Source organism: Periophthalmus magnuspinnatus, chromosome 23 (genome assembly GCF_009829125.3).
Source record: "Periophthalmus magnuspinnatus isolate fPerMag1 chromosome 23, fPerMag1.2.pri, whole genome shotgun sequence".
Taxonomy (NCBI): Eukaryota; Metazoa; Chordata; class Actinopteri; order Gobiiformes; family Gobiidae; genus Periophthalmus; species Periophthalmus magnuspinnatus.
This window is the reverse complement of record NC_047148.1, coordinates 2,611,005-2,636,082: the sequence shown is the minus strand read 5'-3', so window position 1 is coordinate 2,636,082 and position 25,078 is coordinate 2,611,005. Positions and strand designations below refer to the sequence as shown.

Here is a 25,078-nt window from a genome sequence, read left to right as displayed (position 1 = left end):
CATGGAGATCTCTGGAGTGGTGACCCCACTCACAGTAAGAATACGGGTTTATAAAGACATTATTGAGTATAAAAACTCCTGCAGTTTCATAAGTGCAAGATGGATTAGTTTAAGGTTGATGCTAAAATGTCTGGTCAGGAGGGATGGTCTGCTGTTATTGGTCATTTAAAGTTATTAAGTTAAGGAACATTATTTTTTTAAGTTAGGAAATGTGTTATGGTTAAGGTAAGGGTTAGGAAAATGTTTTGGAATAGATATGTTGGCATGTTAGCTTTAAAAACAAATTTGTCACCTACAATCTTATCTCAACTTATACACCATAAAGTAAAACATAAAACAGTCAAAAGTATAACATTACTAACCGTAGATTAATGCCATACTGTGGGACATTCCAATCCAGACTGAACAATAAAAATCAGGTGATATACCCTCCACCAGAAAACTTTCATAGTGGGCCTTTTTAATACTTGGTTGTTTAATGAACGTGAGAGGAACATTAGTAAATAGTAGTCAGGAAACTGCCTGAGCTGGGTCAAGACTTAGTAATTATAATAACAGCAAAGCAGATTTACGCAGCAGTACTTTTTACTAATGAAACAGTTTTTGCTTTTCTCTAGTGCGCAGACTGAGGGAGATGTGAAGGAGGAGATTCTGCAGCCACCAGAGCCTCATCCAGTGCCCCCCATCCTAACGCCCTCTCCTCCTTCTGCCTTTCCCACGGTCACCAACGTACGGCAGGACAATGACCGCTACCACCCAAAACCTGTGCTACACATCCTTGCTACTGCACACAACAATACTACACAGGTGCATAAGAATTTTTTTAAATTATTTACAGTTGTAGATGTTTCCCAGCGAGGAGTACAGGGACCCTGGAGGCACACGAGCACTAGCCCAGGGAGTACTTGAAATAATTTCAGATTTAAAAGAAAGGTGATACTGAATGGTATTTGAATGTGAAAAATTCTCTGAAATGCATTTTTATTAATTTAAAAATTTTAATCACAACCCCAATTCCAATTAAGTTGGGATGCTGTGTAAAACAAAAAAAAAAAAAAAACAGAATACAATGATTTGCAAATCCTTTTCAACCTATATTGAACTGAATAAACTACAAAGTCATGATATTTAATGTTCAAACTGATAAACTTTATTGTTTTTATGCAAATATTCACTCAATTTCAATTTGATGTCTACAACACGTTCCAGTAAAGCTGGGACAGGGGTAACAAAAGAATGGGAAAGTTGTGGAATGCTTAAAATACACCTGTTTGGAACATTCCACAGGTGAACAGGTGTCATGATTGGGAATAAAAGGAGCATGCAAAGCAAAAGCCATATATCAACAAGGCCCAGAAAAGCCAGCGTCATTTCTGGGACCTAACTCACCTGAGATGAACTGACGCAAAGTAGAAAAGAGTGCTGTGGTCTGACGAGTCCACATTTCAAATTGCTTTTGAAGATCATGGACATCGTGTCCTGTTGGCCAAAGAGGAAAAGGACCATCTGGATTGTTTTCAGCGCAAAGTTGAAACGCCAGGACTTGCAGGGTTGCATGCAATGGAGTAGGTGTGTTGGCCGCTAGTTTCCGCAGTACTTTTTTAGTTTTACCTGGAAAACCCTATTTGACTAACCGTGCACTGTCCATGTGCAGTTGTTTGGCATGCAAGCAAGCAAATAAAAAAGCCGAGAAAGACACAGCACTGTCTGCGGCTGCTAGCGCTAGCTTGATGGGCTTACTCGAGCAGCACAGAACAGCTATAGTCGCTGACTTCAAGGCCTCTTTTAGTGTGACAAGTTAGACAAAAGCCGATGTAACTGGCCGAGGAAACGTATCAGAGATCTTGAGGAAAATGCGGAGGACCTGAATCAGCGCTTAGTGAACCTTGAAGATGTCTGTGATTCACTATAGAAGGAAAACAAGTCACTGAAATCCAAACTTTCTGATCTAGAGGAAAGAAGCAGGAGGAAAAATATACATGTTCTGGCCCTACCGGAGTCATTGGAGGGTCCACGGATGACTGTTTTCTTCCCCCCACTTCTTGTGGAAGTTTTTGGTGCCCAGGTACTGTCTTCTCCCCCGGAGTTGGATAGAGCACGCTGTGGCTCCAGACCTGATCTCAATGGGCAGCCACACGTTATCATTCGTTTTCATCATTTCCAGACTAAGGACTTGATGAGGGAGGCGCAGCGATGTGGGACTCTGGAATACTGCGGTCACAAGCTACAAGTCTATGAGGATTATATTACTGATGTTGTGAAAGAATGAGCCAAGTATGAGGACGTCATGGCAGAACTTTATAAAGGATTTCACCCATCTCTCCTCTTTCCTGCGAGGCTCCAGGTCACTCTCCCTGATGGTGAAAGACGGTGGTTGGCGTCTGTTCTGGAGGCAACTCGCTTCCTTCGAAACGTGGAGGTTAACTAGCGCACTTCATTTTGAGGTTGATATTTGACATTGATATGCTGGCTCTGGAACATCTGCATCAAGCCATAAGAACATACGCATCTAGAAATCCCCTGACACATAGTACTGTGTCACTGGACTGTTCAATGTAAGGTACATGCTTGTTCTCTTTTTGTTTAGTTTTTTTGGTATGAGGAGAGAGCAGGAGTTTAAACGGTTACTGTTCTATGCAACCTGTTGTTTTGTAGGGATTATGTTAAGTCTCTGTTTTTGTTTTGTTTTGCGATTTTTTTTTTTTTTTTTTGGTCTATTTTTCCCCTTGGCTCTTTTTGTACCTCATTAGTAGAGACTATTCTTTCTTTTCTCATGTGTATCATATTTACACTAGGATAGATTATTTCTTTATTGATAGTCTATTACTTCCTAATCTTCTTGCACTTATGAAAGCATTAGTGTTTCTGACCATGCCCCCCTTGTACTTAAAATGACTTTCCAGGGAGTTGATTATGCGAGAAAACACTGGAGACTAGATCCATTGTTTTTTTTACTGATGAACAATTTCTTATAGATGTCTCTTCCAAAATCATCCTTTTTGAAAGCAGGAGACCAGGTATCCCAGAAAGCACAATATGGGAGGCAATGAAAGCATTTCTTGGGGAAAAATTATTTCGTTGACAGCTTTTAAACGGAAATCTGTGCGGCAGGAGGACATTTCTGATCAGATTTTAAACATTGACAGGCAGTATGCACAATCACCTGCTCTGTATAAAGAATGTTTCAGTTTGCAGAGCTCAATCTTCTTTCTACCCGCCAGGTTGAGGGTTGTTTGCTTAGAAATAGGAGCAAATTTTATAAACATGGGATTAGAGCAAGGTAAATTATAAGTGAAATTAGGACGGATAATGGGGAGGTTACATCTGATCCAAAGGCAGTTAATGATACATTTAAGTCATTTTACTCTAAATTATACTCATCAGAATGTACAGTAAAATCTGATGACTTGGACAGTTTTTTCAACTTTATTGATATGCCTTCGCTTTCCCCAGACTCAAGACAAACTCTGGAATCCCCCCTTACAAAGGATGAAATTAAATTGGCAATATGCAGTCAGGAAAATCTCTGGGCCCTGATGGGTTTTGAGCGGATTTTTTCGAAAAGTTTTCTGATGACCTGTGCCCTTTTCTGTGTGATGTTTTTGTTGAATCATTTAGCTCCAGGGTACTTGCTTCTTGCTGCTACCAAGCCTGCATCTTCTTGCTGCTTAAAAACCCTAAAGACCCTCTTAACGGTGGCCCTACAGACCTATATCTTTATTAAATATTGATGTTAAAATTTTGGCCAAGCTTCTGGCTGGTAGACTCGAAAAAGTTCTCCTTTCTATTATCTTGCCTGACCAGATTGTTATTGTTAAGAGAGAGATGTTTATCAATGAAAAAGTAGTTTCGGACAGGAATATGCGTTACTAAACTATTAAACAACTTGTTTAAGAGTAAATTTGTTCCCCTTTTTGATCAGTACAAGCAAATGCTGTCTAAATGGTCTCCATTATCTCTGGTGGGGAGAATTAATTCTGTTAAAATGACAGTACTCAAATTACAGTACAAACAGTACAAAATTCCTTTACCTGTTTCAGTGTCTTCTTATTTTTATTCCCAAATCATTTTTTAAATCTTTAGACTCCTTAATTAGCTTATATATTTGGAAGGATAAACCACCTAGACTGAGGAGGGCCATTCTCCAGAGGCCCAGGCAGGTGGGAAGAATGGCATTGCCCAACTTTCAATACTATTACAGGGCCGCAAATATTAGATGTATGCTTTCTTGGAAACATATCCACTTGGAGCATGCATCTTTTGTCTGAGTCACTATGGAGTCGCACGCGGCTAATAAAATGTCTTTACCAGCAACTTTGGGGTCACCGCTCCCTCTTGCTTCCTTCTCTTCTAGTACTAAAAAGGTGGTTCAACAGTTTCTAAAGATTTGGTCTCAATTTTGGTCTCCAGGCTTTGTCACTCCAGAGTCCAATTGCGTTAAACCTGTTTGTCCCTTCCATGACTGATGGGGCATTTCATGTTTTCCACAAAGCTACGACGAGCTATTTTGCTTACGTGGAAAGACTCTGCATCTCCCTCCTATGCACAATGGATAAAAGACATAATGACATACTTATTATTTACATTCTTTCCCCCCTTTTCTTTATTATTATTATTATTATTATTATTATGTCTCATTTATTTTAGTTTAGTTTAGTTTTGTGCAGCTGGTCTGTAGTTAGTTGTAGTTGTAGTGTGGGTAATTGTTTTAATTTTATTAATGTTATTTGAAAAAAGTTATACAATATAAGTACTGTACACTTCATTGACACTTGCTGCCTGGCAAAAAGACCTTTGAAATAAAGTTCAAAAGCCAGCATCTGTGATGGTATGGGGGTCTGTTAGTGCCCATGGCATGGGTAACTTGCACATCTGTGAAGGCACCGTTAATGCTGAAAGATACAAGTTTTACAAGTTTACAAGTTTTGGAGCAACATATGCTGCCATCCAAAGGGACGTCCCTGCTTATTTCAGCAAGACCATGCCAAGTCACATTCTGTATGTGTTACAACAGCATGGCTTCTTTGTAAAAGAGTACTAGACTGGCCTGCCTACAGTCCAGACCTGTCTCCCATTGTAAATGTGTGGCGCATTATACAAATACAAAACTACAACAATGGAGTCCGCGGACTGTTGAGCAACTGAAGTTGTACATTCAGCAAGAATGGGAAAGGATTCCTCCTGCAATGCTTCAACAATTAGTGTCCTCAGTTCCCAAACGCTTATTGATTGTTGTTAAAAGGAAAGGTGATGTAACACAGTGGTAAACATGCCCCTATCCCAGCTTGGAACGTGTTGCAGACATCAAATTGAAAATGAGTGAATATTTGCATAAAAACAATAAAGTTTATCAGTTTTAACATAAAATATTATGTCTTTGTAGTTTATTCAGTTCGATATAGGTTGAAAAAGATTTGCAAATCATTATATTCTGTATTTTTTTTTTTCAAATTTTACACAGTTTTCCAACTTCCTTGGAATTGGGGTTGTATTTTGAGCTGATAAATGAACACAAGAAGTCAAGATACATGCATCCAGTACACATAAGGCAGATTTCACATATTTTTTTTCTTATTTAAGCTAAAAAAAGGAGTGGGAAGAAGAACACGTATTAAATCCCCACCTGTCTTCCATTAGAACACAAGTTAAATGTTGTGTTTAAGCTTCTTTGTCAGTTGAACAAAAAACATGTTTAAATGTATTCTATTCATGGCTATTTACTGCATCATAAGGTCACTGATGATAAATTAGATTTGCACTGTTACTGTAAGCAACCATAATGCATTTTTATTTTGCAACAAAACATCCTTTCTAGATAATTTTGGCATAGATTTTATTAATACAAGAAAATACTATAGTAAACACCAGTTCCGTTAACAGGAGGTACTCAGAGTGTAAGACAATGCTTAGAGGATACTGGAGATAAAAAGGTTGGGAATAACTGATTTTCACAGTGCACATACCAAAGTGCTTGATAAGCCAGTTCAATAAATAAATAAATAAATAAATAAATAACAAATAACACTTAAACAGAACATATAAAATAAGTTGCTTTTTAACTTTAACTTTTCTGGTGGAGGTTTTGCCAGTAGTGATGTTATTGCTTTGCCTGACATTAAACTTTACTACCTAGTGTTTATTGTATTATTGGATTTTTTTGTATTGCTGAAAAAAAAAAACTTGAAAAACATGCATTGTTATTGTGTGTGGGCTCGCCTCTCCGCAGATCTAACCTGTAACTTGACCTGGTGACACCATCTTTATTTTCTCTGTGGACCTAGATAAGTAGCAAAGCAATGAGGTCTCTGGAAATCAGAAAGTTACTCGGTGCATTTTTAATAAATTATTCTGATTCTGACATAATCATACTCTTTTTCAACCAAACTACAGCTAGTATAAAAGCGGTAATTAAATGCTACTGGGACAATGAATTACACATTTAAAGTGTACTCATTTTTTATCTCTTTAATAAATTACTTGCAGTTCTACAGATTATCTTAAATTACCGAAAAATGAAAATATTTACAACAAACTAATGCAGGTTTAAAATGTGGGTACAGAATTTAGCCAAATCTACAACCAAAGAAACATTGGACTTTTTATTTCACTATTAACATCATTGAATTAATATAATAATTCATAAAAGTACATTTTCTTCTTTTCTTTCAGAAGCTGGAAGTGGACCAGCAGCAGAACCAATCAGAAACCTGTGCTAACACAATCAGCAGTCCATCAGATCTAAAGGACCAAAACTTATCAAAACAAGAAACCCAGACTTTAGACTTAAATGATAACTATAACAACAAATCCTCTTCTACAACATTAACAAAGTCCAACTCAGGTGCTAACCAGACTCACACTCCCTCCTCCCCTCTCTCTCCCATCGTAGAGGGGTCTGGTCCAAGAATTGAGCGAAAACTGAGTATCGAGATCAAAAAGGTGCCATTACAAGAGGGACCACGTAGCTTTGACACAGCCAGCTCTATGGGCTTAGCTGCTTCTTCCGCTAACAGTGCTAACATGCTACATCGATGCCATGCGTTCAAAACTAGGACGGGACCCACCATTTTGACCTCTAGCTCTTCACTTTCCGAAGATTCAGGAACAGAGGGAGGAGCGGGCTCATGTGGGGATAGTAAAGAAGATGGTATTTTAGAGCGACCAAATCATTTACCGGTTAAGAGTAGCGACAAAGTAGATAGCTTAGATGTTAAACTAGGACATGCAGCGTGGAGTCAACCGTCGACAAGCCCAGAAAAGAATCTATCAAAATCTTCGTCATCTTCATCCGATCGAGTTCCTCAAAGTTCCTCTTGCTCCTCCCATCCCTCCTCCTCATCCTCCTCTTCCTCATCTACACCAGTTAGAACTGCACTAAGTTTCACAAACCCGCTGCACTCGGATAACTCGGATGAAGAGGCCGATGCGGAGATGGTGGGGGTCGTCACTGGGTGCCACCATCCTCACACTAATGTCTTCACGGCAACGGCTGCCATGGTGACCACATCTTCAGGGCACCACGGCGCCCATTTGCCAATCAGGAAGGTGATGCCCATGTCTATTGCCGAGCAGAATACACCGACTACAAGTTCTGCAAGTACGTGATGTGCTTGGTGTTTTAAAAAGTGCTTGTAACAGGTTAAATCTGCAGTGTGTAACTTTTCAGGGATAGGATCTACCATTAGCTTGTCTCCATAGAGATTTAGAGTTATTGTTTTGTTTGAAGTGTTCCAGTTCAATCTTCACCATAAGTGGGTGAAACCAAATAGGACAAATTACAGGTCAGATCTGTGGAGCGGCGATTCCACCCCCAGGAAGAATAAATGGTTTTGTAGTAATAAAAACACCTGTAATTGAAAAAATGCAAGGTATATCATTTTTAATGCCATACTATAGATCAGTGGTCACCAACACTGTGCCCGCGGGTGCCATGTCGCCCCCAAGCCCCACATGAGTCGCCCGCAGACCGGTTCTAAAAATAGCACAACTCACTAATGAGCTGCATCTAAAATTTAATTTTATTCTGTTGCTATTTTTTTTAATCACCCTTGCGTTTATATAGATTTAAAAATGACAATATCTTAAACATATGTTCATTATACGTGAAGTATAGATAGATAAGTTAAGGTGAACTCTGACCTACTCACTTCAAAGGTCAGTATTGTGTGCGTGACAAAACCAGTGCTCCGCTCGCGAGCGCTGTAAGGATGCGCTGAATGCAGTTTCTTCCTCCAAAACATGGTAGAAAATTAAGAGATCACTTTCACAACGATTTAAGACTGTAAAAGAAACCTGCATGTATCTCATCTGCGGAGCGACTGTGGTGACGGCAAAGCAGCACAATGTGGAGGGACACTTCACTACGTCTCACAAAGCTCCACACTATCTACCCACGGGGACGCGCACTCCCCACGGGGACGCACACTATGGGCAAAACAAGCCCAGAGCTAAACGCAGCTTTCGGTAAACAACAGGCTTTTTTCACGACACCGGTGAAAAAGTCACACAACGCAACCGAGATTTATTTTAAAATATGTAAGCTTTATTTTTCTTTAACCTTACATAATTGATAACTTTATGAAACATGGTGCAATGTATATTGTTTATGTTTTGTTAAAAAGGTTTGTCAATGGATAGTGAAAATGGGACACTTTTCCTATGAGATGTAGTGATGTGTCATCTGGAAATTTAACAATTACTAAGATTAGTAAAGTTAAAGTGCTGAATACTGATATCTGTTTCCCACCTTGCTCATTGTTGATAATTATTTTGAGAAATCATTAATGTGATCAGTGTCTTGATCAGTGTGTTCACATAGATGATTATCATTTATCATTATTAATAATGTGTAACTGAAGGCAAACTGAGCAAATTTGTTATTTCAGAAGGGCGTCTCAAACTGGTAGCCCTTCTTATGACTCAGTGCCCATAAAGTAGCTCTCAGGTTAAAAAAGGTTGGTGACCCCTGCTATAGATGTTATTGCTTTGCTAGAAATATTCCAGACAGGTAGGTGGCAGATACTACACCAGAAAAGTTACATACTGCACCTTTAACTACCCATTTCTATAAAGCAGAATAATTGGCCCTCGCCACTCACGAAGTGATAGCGAGGGGCATTGTTCTTCCCGGGTTTCTTCTTATTGGCCCTCTCCACTCACAAAGTGATGGCGAGGGGCATTGTTCGTCCTCGGTTTTTTATTATTATTGGCCAGCGAGGGGCATTGTTCTTCCTCGGTTTGTTCTTATTATTAGGCCCGAGCCTGGGACAATATCCCAGCGAGGGACTCATTAAAACCGCTTCCGGAGCTCGGAAAATGCCAAAAAATCAAGTAGTAAACACGCCCCGACATGGCAGTGAGTGGTATCAAAAATTAGAACTCGATGAGCTCTAATTGTCACCGAAGATCCCGAGAAAAAATAACAAAAGACGACTCGGTAGCACCACCTCAAACTTTGATTTTCATTGGGCCTATGGGAACCTGAGTCGATAGAAAGTCAACGTAAAAATCTGAAACTCACATCAAAAAATAGAACATGTCAGGACATGACAAAAATTATATTATTTCCCCGCCCAAAAATGTACAGGACGTTGACCATATTGGATCAAACCCGGGAATGACAAAAGCGCACACCCCGCTCATTCAGGACATCTCCCTGCACAGTTTTCATTCCAAAACTTCAAATTTAGCCTAAACCCATGTGCAAATAAAGATTATCAATTACATTTTGATTATGACTTTGGGTGTGGTCAGGGTGAATTTTCAACAAAATCGCAAATTTTGAAATGTTTCAAAAAAAAAAATTATTTTACACATTTTTTGTTGGGAAAAAGCTAGTACAGCGTTTATGCCCATTTGTAAGCAGACTGTCTTTGTGCACAACTTCATGCCCCCCGTCGCCCCCTGCCCTGACTCCTGTATCCTAGCAACCCATGCCATGGGCATGGGATATGCATATTTGTTGTTGCTAGCATGTCAACACCCACTGACTCAATGTTCACAAAGGCAGCGCAAAGCGCTCATGCCCCCAAACACACTCCTGGCATCGAGCCCTATCGAAGCACCCGCAGGCATGGGCCATATTTATTACTGCTAAAATGAATGGAAGTCAATGGGAGGTCAATGGTGCACCCCGACGTCATGCAGACTGTCTGTGAAATTGCCCACTGACTCAATGTTGACGCTGACATGCTAGCAAGAACAAATATTCATATCCCATGCCTACAGCATGGGTCTGTGCAGGGGACAACGGGGGCACGTTGCGGAAGCAATAGGCCCTACCCCCTGTATGAGCTTGGGCCTAATAAAAATATAATTGGATAATAATAATTTCTGAATTTATTACTGAATTTTTCTTTCTTGTGAATAAATACTTATTTAAAGACCAAGTTGAAATTCTGTGACAACCTATTCGATTTTTACAAATTGTGTTACTACCAATCAGAAAAAAAAAATTTGGGTATAAACTAAAATTACACAAGACATCTATTTAGATTTCATTTCATTTTCATTAAAGTATATAGTCTAATATTATAATTTATTATATAATACTATAATAATGCAACTTAACCCTGAGTGACAACATGGCCTAGTCTCCCCTGCTATGCATAACTTTGAGTGTATGTGATTGCATGTTGAATGGAATGGTAAAGGGTAAAATGCATTGCATGATTCTTACATTTTGAGCGCTTGGAGTTGTACTTGGCTATGTGACACTTCCCACTATTGGCTCCTGATTGGTTTGGCTGATAAGTTTGAAAAATCTTTTGTGATGAGAAGTTGAATTCTTCTCAAATGATTTCAAAATCTCGGGATTCTGAAATCGTGGTTCTTGCTTGGATTGGAATAGACCACGCTCGCTGGTCTCTGGTCACTTGCTGATTTGTGGCAAAAGTTTTTGGTTAAATCTTGACTGGATTGTTGGCCTGCTTGGTTGATGTGAGCTGACTTTGGCTGTCAGTCTTGAGGCTATAGGGGGTGCTTTTGGGGCTTGCATCAGTTTAAATTCTTTGAGATGCACTGAGCAAAGGCCTGTTGGCTACTAGGACTGCACATGTACTAAAATCATATTATTATCATCCATTCCAGTTAACCAGGATATTCTATATGGGAAGATCGAACCATGAACTAACGACCCTAAATAACAGAAACATCTCAGAAATTTTTATGGAAATAAAATATAGGACATAGAACTGCAAGATTAATCACAATCTAATCTAAAATGCAACGCAATTAGCAATATTTTATATAAAAGTAGAATTTCTTAATGTTTTGTCTAATAAAGTAAATGTTAAATAAAATCAGGAATCAAAATAACATAAACGAAGCCAATTTGAGTTGCCTACTGTAACGAAAGCTAACTAAAAACATTTGACACTTTGACACAATACAAATATTAAAGGTGCTAAACTTGATTTTTACTATCTTAAATACAGAAGTAGTTCATTTTAAACAGTTTGCAGTGGTCCAAAGTTATTCCTCACTTACCTTATGCATTGTGATCATCCTAATAATTCACAATAAGTTTATAAGTTCCTTTTACAATTCTCAGATCAGAGCGAAGTTTTGCTTTCACTGTAAAACTAATGTCTAGTATGCTAACAGTGCACTTCCCGTTTATCAGGTAATAAAAAGCTTTATAATTAGATACAGACAGCACACCGTAGACTTGGAGAGCTACAATCTATCTGTACTGGGCAAGATAGATTTTGCTCAAATATATGGGGGGAAAATCTGATACAAACTTTTTATTTAGTTCCCAAATGTAATTGCCCTGTTGCTTTTCAGTTGTTTTTAGACTCCATATTGTTCCGTATTACACCATCCATTCTATTGAAACATGAACAAACAATTTTTTTAATGCAATTGTAAAAAGAATTCGGAGCCTGGAGCTAGCATGGAATTTGCCAAATAAACCTAATTTAAATTTGATAACATTAGGAAATATGGAAATCAGAGCACACCTGGAATGTGTCAGGAATTTTTGCTGCTGTTATGTGTAATAGATGTTTAATTAAATGTAAAGACTGAGCATTAAATCCCTTGTATAAGTTGGATCATAAAAAGAATATCTAGGAACCCACATTAAGAAGGTAATATCATTTAACAACCCTCTGTACCATATTATAATTTGATATTCAGTGTTATGGGAAACACATTTGATGAAGTATTTTTCAACAACAGTGAAAACAACACATTATAAAATCTTATAAAAGTAATTATAATGTGATTGTAACCCTTATTATAACCTATTTGTAACCCAAATATATAATTCAATTAAATTCAATTCAAGTTTATTTATATAGCACATTTAAAAACAACCTCAGCTGACCAAAGTGCTTCACATAAAATAACTAAACACATAAAACACAATGAGGAATAATTACATTATACAAAAGAGCATAAAATACAATAACAGTGCAAGTACCAAGACATTCTATCTACACAATATTAAAAGCCAGGGAGAAAAGATAAGTTTTGAGCCGAGACTTAAACTGAGTAACAGACTCAGATGATCGGACAGACAAAGGGAGACTGTTCCACAATTTGGGCACTGCCACAGAAAAGGCCCTGTCACCCCTAGTTTTGAGCCTAGCTTTAGGCACAGTAAGTAGAAGCTGGTCAGCTGACCTCAGAGCTCTGGGAGGAGTATAGGGCTGCAGCAGCTCCCTAAGATAGGCTGGGCCCATAAAGTTAAGACATTTAAAAACAATCAATAACACTTTGAATTTTACCCGAAAAGCAATAGGGAGCCAATGTAAAGTGCACAGAACAGGCGTAATGTGCTCCCGTCTCTTTGTTTTGGTCAGAAGCCGAGCTGCAGCATTCTGAACAGTCTGCAGACGCTGTATAGAGCCCTGGTCCAGACCTACATACAAAGAGTTGCAATAATCCAGGCGTGATGTGATAAAAGCATGTATGGCTTTTTCAAAATCAGCCAGAGGCAAGTAAGGCTTAAGTTTAGCCAGAGTCCGGAGCTGAAAAAAGCTAGTTCTTATAACCGAGCTGATATGTTTGTCGAGTTTGAACATGGAGTCCATGATCACTCCTAGATTCCTCACTGAAGGACGACAGAAGGAGGACAGTGACCCAATCACTCTGTCATGTCCAGCGAGTAGCTCGGTTTGACCATAATAACAACTATTGTTACACTAGACCTGTATAACAACTGGGACAGAATTCTAAAAACTTTTCCCCAAGAAGTAAAAAATTGATTCTTGGGCATCCATGAGAAATTATAAATTAATAATGAAAAGTTGAATTTCCAAAAATGAAAGACAGAAATTACCCAAAGAATCCAGGGCATGCTCTTTCACAACTCTTTAGTGAAGTGATTTGGCTAAGAATGGCCAATTTGAGTGCAAAATAAACTGAATTTCTATAAAATATTAGGTCAAATTATAACTTTATTGTTAATTTAGAAACGTCGATAACTTCTCGTTTTTTTGTTTCTCTTTGATGTCATGACATGTTGTCTGACCTTTGAACTTTGACCCAGACTGTTGTTGGGACAGCGATGACTCCCCTCCTCCTCTCCCCAAGAGGACCCCCGAGTCCTTCATACTGGCCACAGGTGCGTCTCTGCTACTGCTAGCCACTACTCTATACAGGCAGGTAGTTGTTGTGTGTTGCGCTCTACTGGTGCTAAGTGGAATCTCCCTTGCATTTTGTTTTGAGGTTTGAAAAAGCTTAAGATTTGAATGGCTGGACATTATTGACATATGTGAGTCTTTATATTTTTTTATTGGTTTATTCTGATGACAATATTATGGTAATCCATCAGAGACTTGCTCAAATCTGTGTGAATTAACTAAACTGCATCACCTCGTAACTTATTTGGAATATCACATAGCCTATTCAATTTATTGTTATTCAGATCTCTTTGGTGCCTTTTTACTTTTTCTCTTATATAACTTTTTCCATACTATCTCCCACCTTTATTTTGGACTTCATTCTATATATTTGACCTTAATCTGGTCAAATTTGACTGGTTGCTAATAGGAAAAATGTTTGACCTTATCAGCCCTTAGTTTACTTTCAAAGGAAGAATTTAATTTTAGCTTTGTTAGTGTTGTATGGGTATAAACGACCTGAGTTGTAAATGGTTTTGTGAATATGTGTGTTGGGGCTCATTCTTTAATAATTTAAATAGTAAAGCTAAGTAATAGTAGTCCAAAATAGTTTCAAGTTGTGTGAAGTAATTTGTCGGTTGTGGCAGTATCCTTGTTCAACACTAGAGGACACCAGTGACATTTACTTCTGCCAAATGTATTCAATGCAGCATATGGTTTTAGCACATAATGGTGTGGGATTTTTAAATGTATTTTGAATAAATTTGGCTATTTTTTGTTGTTGGTAATCTTTTTTTCTGCCATTGATTGAGGTGTTGCTGTTAACATTACAATTACAGATTTGGAGTATAGTTATAGAAAATAGGAGATTTTTGGTGTATGTAGTGGGCGTGCCCCCTGTTGTGAGATTGGCATATTTGGATTGCAGAGAAAACGTATACTATTTTTTGTCTGTAAATCAAAGTGTGCATGTGCATGTGTGAATGTTGTGCACTTGTTCAATATTGTAGTTATTCCTAAACCTTTTTCTGCATCTAAATTATGTTTCCCATCACTGTCAGATCCATTGGAGATTAAAACCGCCTCTGCAGAATGGAACAGTTCACACAAAGGTAACACAAACTTTCATATGCGATTATGGATCTAACTCTGACAATATAGAAATACAATGTGTTATGCTTTAATTGAATTGGTCAAGATTTTGCAGTGTTTTGATTCCATTGATGGTATTGGAAACTTATTGTTAAAGATCATATTTCAGTCAGTTTAGTCACTCATCTAAACTAGAACCAAACCAGACTACACCAGAACCAGAAGATCGGGTCATAACCGGGACTGAACCAGGTCAAAATGTTTTAAAAAAAATAATTAGCTAATGTCTAAAACCAAAATAGCAGGACTTAAGTGGTCAATACAATGTTTAAACCAGGTCTAAATCAGATATAAACCATCACTAAGCCATGGTCTAAACAAAGTCTAAACCTATTGCAGTTTCTGTTAAATGAGTGAACCCTTGTTGTGATGAACTGTGACTAGAGTATTTATTTATTTATTTATTTAAAAAAGGGGACAATGCACATTAATAAACATTACAAAAAAAATAATAATGTGTTTCCCCATATAGTGAGATTACATTGGCTGCTATATATTGCCCTGCTCTATACAAACCTGACAGTCTCAGCAGCAGAGGAAATTGACTCTACACTCTGGTCTGTGTTCTCTAGACCAAGACTAAACCAGGACTAAATTGATTCACTGTAAACCAAGATTATGTAATATCTAAAAATAAAGGCTACTGAACTGGGACTAAACCGGACCGGGGACTAAACAGGGGACTAAATGTATTAACTATAAACCAGGAGCAGCAATTAACAAGGTCACAACGAGGACAATAGAAAGTTTGAACCTGGACTATACCACGTCTACGCCAGCTCTACGCTAGGTCTACGCTAGGTCTACGCTAGGTCTACGCTAGGTCTACACTAGGTCTACGCTAGTTCCAGGCTAGGTCTACAATAGGTCTACGCTAGGTCTGCACGAGGTCTACGCTAGGTCTACACCAGGTCTACACCCTTATTGTGATGAACTGTGGTGAGAGCATTGCATTTTCCCATTATGCTATATATTGGCTGCTATTTATTGTCCTGCTCTATACAAACTTGACAGCCTGAGCAGCAGAGGAAATGGACTCTACACTCTGGCCTGTGTTTGATAAGAAGAAAGTGACAGGAGAGAGTGCTTTTGAGTAATGGGCAAAATAATAGCATAGGAAAGACAGAGACAAATCAGGTCTCCATAGAAATCCAATGAGAGTGGTGCTAATGCATTATGGTGCTGCTGGGTACATTGTGTGGGAACTGCCAATTTATCGGTCCACTGCTTTCTGCTATGAGTCGTACGGCAGAGGGCATAACTAAGAATGAATGTTTGAGTTTAATTTAGCTTTCATAACTTGTACATTGGTGTTGAAGAGGGAGTGAAGGGAATGTGAAGAGAATGCTGACTGGCTAATTTAAATGTCACCAGCTTGGCTATTGTAATGTTAGCCACAGGCCTATACCTTACAAAGGAAATTGTTTATTGCTAAAAGAATAAATATCTGAAATACTAGAGGGTAAATCTTAGGGATGGTCCAATAATATTTTTTAGCTGATATTCAATATTTGGGCAACTACTGTGGCCGATAACCGATATTTACTGGTACCAGTTTTGACTTTTAAAATCCATAGCAAAGCCCACAAATGTAACTTAAATTGAAATAAAGATCACAAATTAACTTTGCAATTTTGTAAATAAAATGTATTTATCTGGGATATAGAATTATTTGATACATGATTGTACAAACAGTCAGCCACATTTTTAGCCCACTTGACATGACACAAGATCGGGGCAGTACAGAAAAAAATATATATCACTGCCAAATTGGTATCACCAAAAGCGTAAAAATCATCTTACACTGATATCTGCTAAAACCTTCCATTAACGACTGATGTGATATTGGAACTGTTATATGACCCATCCCTAGTAAATGTGTATTTACTTGCTAATGGCTATTGCAAAGAAAATTTCTTTGAGTGCAATGTATTAATAAATATATACGATAAATGATAATATTACAACTATTTTATGCCACTGTTACAAAAGCCCAAGAGAAGGTTTATACCACAAAAAAATATTCTAAATGTACAATATTGTAAAAAAAAAAAAAAAAAAAAAAAAAAAAAAAAAAAAAAAGCACAAAATTGTTCCAGCTTTCATATATTGAATGATAATCATGATAAGCCTAATGTTTGCCTAATGTTTAGTCCAATGTTTTAATAAATTAATTATAATGGTGAAAATAAGTATCATCACAATATACTAGCAACTATTTTTAAGATCTTTTTTTAGTCAGTCCTGATTTAGTGGACTAAACAAGAGGACTAACTATTTCAGCTTTAAACGAGGGCTAAATGAAATCTTACTAGTATTTACTAGCCTACTTTGAAAAGAGACTCCAACCACAGAAGACAAAAGGACTAAACATAAACAAAACCAAATCATACTCTAAATTATCTTCCACTATTAGTAGCAGAAAAAAACTAAATAAAAAATGTGTAAGTGCCTATTTGTATACATGCTTTGTTATTGCTTTATAACCTCAGCCTTACTAAACTCTAGTTATGTGTTGTGTTTCAGAGGCATCAGATATTGTTAAAAAGAGTACTCCATCTGACCCAGTGTTTCCTGACCCAACCACCTCCTCACAACCCACAGACAGCAGAGCAGAGCTGGGTGGGTAAGTTATCAGTTATGTTATCACTGTTGAAATTTCATTTATTTAAAGGAACCCGATTTTTTACTTCTAAACATGAACAACACAAATAGTTTATTTATAAGTAATTCAGCTTTAACCATGTTGTAATTCTGTTTGCCTATCCAAACCATTCTTTAAATGCAAAGTTAAATAATGTGATAGCCACAGTGTTCAAAATGGGGCTGCCAAAAATACTAGACTAATAATAGTCTTGAAGCTTGATACTAATTTGAGGAAAAATGCTGAAAATTAATTACATACAAGTTGGACATACAGTCTTATTAAGTATCAAACCATTTCCTTAGTATTAAAATCGAGTTCAAAAGTTGCATATTTAGAAAGTTTGTTTTAGAAACGCATACCTAGAGTTATGTTTTGTTTCATTCACACATCTTTATTATTAGTCTGTCTACATCTCTAAAGCTCAAAATGCTCTGTTCCACCTTTTGATGTCATGAAGCAGTAGTTTTCTTGTTAAGAGCTACATTTTATCTTTTGTTCAGAGACAGACAATTCCAGGGCTGAAATTATCCAAATGATTCAAGTCAAGGTGTATGGAGTTTAAAAACACATTGGAGCACTTCCTGCATTACCACATGACTTCAGAAGGTGGAACAGAGTGTTTTTTGTTTGAGAGAAGAACTCCTAAATATGCAGGGTTTGTGTGTTAAATGTGTGAATGGAACAAAAACGCAGTTCTGGGTATGTTTTTGCTGTGGAAAGGACATAACATAGATCAGAATATAGAGTGATATGGGACCTTTAACTATATTCCTGTGTATTTTTGCAGGGTTCGGTAACCGCTGTGTTCAGCCCAAAGGCCCTCGGGAGCCCCCTGTGGAGTGGACATGATTGACCTGTCCCTAAAAAGACTCTCTTCATTTATACTGCCCTCTACTGACTGCCTCACCACAGTCAGAGTCAGAAAACAAACCATACATTTTACATCAAAACATTACTCTCTATGGGCTCTCCCTCAAAATATAAACACATTAACATTTTACTGGTGGCTTTTTCATTTTTCTTTCTTTTTTTTTCTTCATACAGTCTTGCTGTTTCTTGTATTGGATTAAAAGATCATTCCTGGTAAGCCAATTTGAAAACATAAAACTTTACATTTAATGTGTTATTTCAAACATTACAACCAAGTATTACCATTCAAATATTGTGATTGTAATTTAGAAAAATCTTAGTATTTATAATGCATTGGAGTACAGCCTATTTTGCCATAATTACAGAAGTCCATGTAAATAAGGTGCCAATACATTTTGGATTTTATTTGTAAGTATTTTTGATTAACTTCAAAAAATCTAGTGTTATAATATGCCTTATGCTTTGGTTTCAGTTATGTTTAGCTTATGCTTCACTGTAGAATATGTAGACCTCTGCAGAGGCATTAGTTTTGTTTTGAAATGCTAAAATGTAGTGCCCAATTTTTATCTAAAGCCAACTTATATGCTATTTCTGGAGTAAATGCTTATATTATTCTAAGCCAAACAATCTTGATCCAAGTGTGCCATGATTTGCATATTAATGATTTTACATAGCTTTTACTCCTGATGCCCTACCTTTCCCAATTCTATCGATTTAAACAGAGTTGGGTTGACACAAAAAATGTCTTAGTACCCATATAATCAGGAGTTTTCTTGGCTGATACAAGAAGCAATTTCAAGGTTTACCAACATGTCCTACAATTTTGAATGAACAACAGTCAAGATGCACTATGTAACTTTTCTCCATGATGTTATTGCTTTGTCTGTAGTGTTCCTCAGTATGGCATTCGACTCATCCATCTTGCATTTATTCAATTACATCTGTTCTTATTACTATAAAGACACAATAAAATGTATACATTTTTTACTGTGCGCACCCCTCCTTAGATCTGTTCTGTCACTGCAAATCCCTATGAAAATAAGTTTAATGCAGTACTGTGGAACTTTCTAAGCAAAGCATTAACATATCCATGGAAACCACCTGGTGGCAGATCCTGAAATGTTACGTAGTGTACCTGTTAAATTTTTTTTTTTTTTTTTTTTTTAAATGGTGCAGCTTTTTTTGTCTTTTCATTTTTTTTATTGGGGTGCTATATTGTTTCTCCCTCTCCATATGTGCTGGTGCTACAACGCAAGGGTAGAATTTGCCTTTTTAAACACAATACTTACTTTGGTCTGGTGAAAGTAATGGCTTTTTTCTTCAGTGCTGTCCTCCATTTGAACCACACTCCCATAACACTCAATTAGTACATATAAATGACTTCCATAAGGCATTAAAAGCATTACAAGATATGTATTATTGTAAAGTGGAGCCAAAGATATGACCAACTTATTTTTAACTTAATATTGGCAAGTGTAAAGCATTCATTTTTTTGTCATTTGATAGCAAATAACTCATTAGCCAATTCATAGTAATAATAGTCTATTTTTGCCAGCAATTCCAATTGTGTTTTTCAATCAGTGTTACAGTCAGCCCAGATGTATAAGGTCTTATATTGTGTTTATCTTTTTTTTTTCAACCATGTTGTACTGAATTATCTCTGGTGTTTAGTTTCAATCATGCACACTCAATGATCCCATATTGCACAATTTTCTGATCTATGTTATAATGTTGTTTTTTCATCAAAACCATACTCGGAGTTGTGTTGTTTTTGTTTCATACACACATGTTTAACACACAAACCCTGCATATTTAGGCTGAGTTCTTCTTAAATAGTAAATGCTTTGTTCCTTGTGATGTCATTAAGTGGTAATACAGGAACTGGCCCACTGTGTTTTTAAACTCCATACACCTTCCCTCGAATCATATGGATAATTTCAGCCTTGGAATTGACAATTTCTAGTGAACTAAAGGTAAAATGTAGCTGTTAACTTGAAAACTACCACTTAATGACATCACAAGGCGGAACAGAGCAGACTAATAATGCAGGATTACTCAAACATGTGTGAATGAAACAAAACACAACTCTGGTTATGTTTTTGATGAGGTAACAACATTGTAACCTGGCTTTAATCTCCCAAGAATCAATTTTGTGTAATATAGGACCTTTACATAATCCTCCAGTAAAGACAATGGTTTATTCCAATAGCAGCCACTAGAGAGCACCAGGATTAGTACTTAAGTCTACTGCTTTAGCACTCTAGATATAACTGTACAGGGCAGTTTATTCATATAATATACAATTTGTCACATTTATGCAATCTTTGAAGATGTAAGAAAGTCAATGCATGATGATAAAACTATTTTGTTTCTTGATTTGTAAATTATTCTGAACAGATTTTGCAAAGATTTCAGGGTTATTTTTTATGTTTGAGCTGTTAAATAATTTTGAAAGATATTGTTTAATTAAACAATATGTTTAATTTAAATTGGCAGAGTTAAAGCTATGACTGCCAGGACAGCCACCTTACACATAATTACCACGGGCTCCCAAAAGATTGTAAAGATATTAATAATGATAATGATGATAATGGTTGTTTTTGTAAATTGTATTTTAAAAGTTATTTTTGTATACACAGTTGTTTGTCACACCACTGCGCCTCATTTAAACCTAAACATTTCAAAAAAAAAATCCCTTCTTTTGAAGCTAGATGTCTTCTTTCTCTTTTTCCCATCTTTTTTTTGCTTTAGGTACACTCAAAATAACAAGTTAATTTTAAATGAATTATGTAAGTTTCCCTACAAAATTAAAGCCACAGTATCCAACTTTTCAACTTTTACATGCAAAAATAAAAAGGTTTTTTTCTTTTGGTTGTTTTAACTGCACTGAAAGACTTAAAACTGTACCCTTCAGTCCAGTCTAATCCACTTTATTTCTGTAGCGCATTTTATAAACATATGGTTTCCAAAGTGCTGCACATAGTGGAAATAAAAGTTAAAAAAAAACAAAAAACAAAACTTACAGTGAGTGGGCTTGCATCTCCACAAACCTGAGTCTTATTTGGCCTTCTTGCTCATTTCCATGGAAATTATGTTATTTTGGCTATAATATGGCATTAAACTTATCTATCTTCATGGAGAATGGTCCACGCTATGGTTTTAACTTTTTGTTTCCTCGGAATCATGCAAGTCAAAAGCCATCTAAAATGTATACTGTACTGTGTAAATGTTTGTATGGAAAATAGTGATATATTTATAAGTCCTATTATTTTTGAGTGTACTAGGCAATTTCACATGTGCTACCAAAATATATTACTCCTATTATTTTTGTTCCATTATCCAAAAATGAAGGTTTAGTCTGCAAAAAAAACAACAATTCATTATCAATATATTTTCTTTTTAGCCAAATTATTTTACATTTGCAACAATATAAGTAGGAAATGAAGTAGCTTACTTCATAGCTTACAGTGTCAAGTGAATTATTACTTGTAATTATTATGTTAAAAATTATATACATAAACTATTAATTAATAAATAAATCTGAATTACAGTTGTCAAAAGTATCTAAAATTTGATACTTGGTGATACTAAAACTATTATCAAAACTAGATACTCATTTGAACAGGTTTTGATTTTAAAGGAAAAAAAAAGTCACATTTACAATACAGAAGTCAACCTTTCCTGAATAGTTTTAGAGTGATCTTGAGCTGTATCAGAACAAGTTTAAGAAATGACCACAATTTAATGGTGAAAATTATAGTGATTTTTTTTTTTTTCTTTATTATAGTCATTCAATTGAAATAGAATTGAGTATCGAGTCTATCCCTTGGTATCGAAATAAAGTTTGAAATGTTATTACCTTGAGGACACTAACTCCAAACTACTCATTTCAAGATAAATATTTTTCAATCATTTGAGCTCATCTAGATTTTTTTTTTTGCTGTGAAAACTTCTATTCTTTCTACCTCTCATTTATATCACCCTCCCTGCACACTAGCCTCAGAAAGAGCCTGCCTGTGCCTTTAAGACTTTAAAGCCCCCCCCCCCCCCCCCTTCTTTTGGTCAATCAGCATCACCACAATTGCACAAGCCCCTCCCACTTTTGCCCATCTGTTTAGCCAAATGTTGCCCCCACCCACCTCCACCCAGCCAATTGTATGTTGCAGAAATCAATCAATAGCAAAGCTCTTTTTGTACTTGTAAGTATTGGACATATTGAGATGTATGTGTGAGTGTGTACATAAGGATTAAAATGCATTAGTTTACAATTTAGAGGTGGTTCATGGATCACTTTGAAATGTCTCTGAAGCCACACAAAATAAAATAATTTAATCATGTGCAGCTCAGAGTGTGTTTTTATTTCATTATCATTTTTTGCACCATATCAAAATTGGGGCTAAACTTGGACTAGACCAGGGGTCAGCAACCTTTAACACGCAAAGAGCCATTTGGACCCAGTTTCCACGGAAAATAAAACATACTTTTTGACATCTAAAATGAAGATAGCACTGTATATATTGTTTTTTTTTACCTTTAGGCTTAGTGTAAACAACTATAGTGTGCTTATGGCAGGGATCCCCAACCTTTTTTGCACCACGGACCGAAATAATGGAGGTTTTATTTTCACAGACCGGCCTTCTATGCGTGGCACGTAAATATGGCAAAAATAAGTGCATAAAAAATACAACTCACCATACCGCTGCATCAGAGAGAGCCCTGCACTTGTTTCTTTGCAACGAGGTGGTCCCATCGAGGAGTGATGAGAGACAATGACACTTGCAGTGTGATTATGTCTAGTCTGCTCTGCAGTTTCTTTCAAAAAACTCTAAAGGCTCATCTTTAAATCCCCAGTGCTTAGTCTCACTGTGCCAAAGCAGTTTTGACGGTTTCATTGCCTCATTTGCTTTTCACGCATATTACACAAAGCGGACTCTGCACGAGAGAGTCACCTGTAGCAACAAACCCATATTTTAAGTGGGACGCCTGGTATTGTCTGTTAAATTAGGCCCGAGCCCATACAGGGCGTATGGCCTATTGCTTCCGACTGCAGACTGCACTCATTGTTGCAGTCTAAAGTTGTGCGCAAAACCCCCCGTCACCCCCTGACTCCTGTATCCTAGCAACCCAGCCCATTGACTCAATGTTGACACAGGCAGCTCAAAGTGCTCATGTGCCCAAACACACTCCTAGCATCGAGCCCTATCCAAGCACCCATGCCATAGGCATGGGCCATATTTATTACTGCTAAAATGAATGGAAATTAATGGGAATGGGAGGTCAATGGGCGACCCCGACCCCGTCATTCGCCATTGACCCCACGGTGACGGGGGGAAACTTGTGAGCTTTCAAAAAACATATAATATGTCATTTGAGCAGGAATTTGACCCCCTGAACTTATTCAAAAACTCACCAAATGTTGCCCGAAATTCAGGTCTGCTGAAAAATGTATTTTTTTATGTGTTGCATCATTGGGCATACAAAAATAGCACGATAGCTCCCCATGCAAAAGTCAATATACATTGCGTCAATGGGAGACGTCCCAATGTCAACTTTGCCGTAGAGCCACGAAATTCAGTACACGCATTCATCAAGTAATGCCAAACAAAAAATATTATTATGGCCAGGCCCCCTGACACACCGGAAGTCGGCCATCTTGGATTGAATATTCCAAAATACAAAGTCAGCATTTTCGCTCACGTTGCATTTTTATCTACTCCTCTGAGGGGGCTTCACCGGCAGGGCTGAAAATCACTGTATATCATCTAGACAAGTAGGGCATCAAAAGATATCCAATTTATAATGATGCCTATCACAGTTTCCGTGCAGCAAAGCCGCAAATTTCCATCGGAATTTTAGAAATTTTCAAATTTCAAAATTTGCTCCCGTTTGCGCATATAAAGTCCGATTTGGCTCAAATTCGATTCAGTTGTAAAACTTTCCTGCCTAATTCTACTGTTTGTGAAAGAAAGAAATTTGGTGCGACAGCGCCCCCTACAGAATAACAAATATATTTGTATGGAAGGCTGAAAATTTAGTTTTCCCAAATGTTACCAAATTTGACACAAAATTCCATTGGGTCATCCCAATCAACAAAGTCAATCAGACCCATGTCGTTTTTTGAACTGTGTTGCCATGGCGATGCGCCAAATTACCAATGTTATCCTAATGGGAATGCTCCAAAATTTTCCCATTCATCAGAAAAATATTAGTTTCATGGAATAATGTGAAATTTGGCACCATGACCTCCCTTCAAAACTCTTACGTTTTATCTTCTATTTTGTCTATTGATGCTGAAAAAGCTTTTGATCAGCTTGAATGGGAGTATCTCTGGATGGTTATTGATCACTTTAAACTGCGACAAACTTTCATCAATATGGTAAAATTATTATACATGGACCCTTCAGCTGTGGTAATAATTTTTCGCATATCTAGATCATGTTGTCAAGGGTGCTCTTTAAGTCCTTTTCTTTTTGCCTTTACCTCAAAAAATAAGACAAAATAACTTTTTAATAATGTTTTAATAATACTAACCATCACATCTCTCTATATTGTGACAACATTTTATTATATTTAGATAAAGCATCAACCTCTGTCCCACATATACTTGAGACATTTAAAGAGTTTGGTTCATATTCTGGATATGAAATAAATTGGTTATTGATTAAAATCGGCTTTACTTCCTCTTAATAACCTTGTATCACTTCTGTATATAATTCCGAGAGTGGAACATTTCAAATATTTGGGAGTGGACATTTATTCATCACTGAATGTAATTGCTTCTATAAACTTTACAGAGATTTTAAACCAGGTAACTTTTGATTCACAACAATGGGAACAT

The 25,078-nt window shown here is 36.9% G+C and overlaps 1 protein-coding gene across 6 annotated transcripts in view; it reads left to right on the top strand.

Annotated features, from left to right (window-relative positions):
- Positions 1-22,577, top strand: part of ptpn12 (protein tyrosine phosphatase non-receptor type 12) — a 111,018-nt gene extending 88,441 nt beyond the window's left edge. Inside the window, exons 13-18 of one of the 6 annotated variants that reach the window (XM_055231912.1) lie at positions 618-807; positions 6,670-7,597; positions 13,499-13,573; positions 14,633-14,683; positions 17,250-17,349; positions 18,158-22,577. In XM_055231912.1, coding sequence (XP_055087887.1) covers positions 618-807; positions 6,670-7,597; positions 13,499-13,573; positions 14,633-14,683; positions 17,250-17,349; positions 18,158-18,167 — 1,354 coding nt within the window. In that variant the 3' untranslated portion in view covers positions 18,168-22,577. The remainder of the gene's footprint in view (positions 1-617; positions 808-6,669; positions 7,598-13,498; positions 13,574-14,632; positions 14,684-17,249; positions 17,350-18,157) is intronic. The other 5 variants (XM_055231911.1, XM_055231914.1, XM_055231913.1 and 2 more) reach the window with 5 other exon arrangements.
- The last annotated feature ends 2,501 nt before the right edge of the window (positions 22,578-25,078 follow it).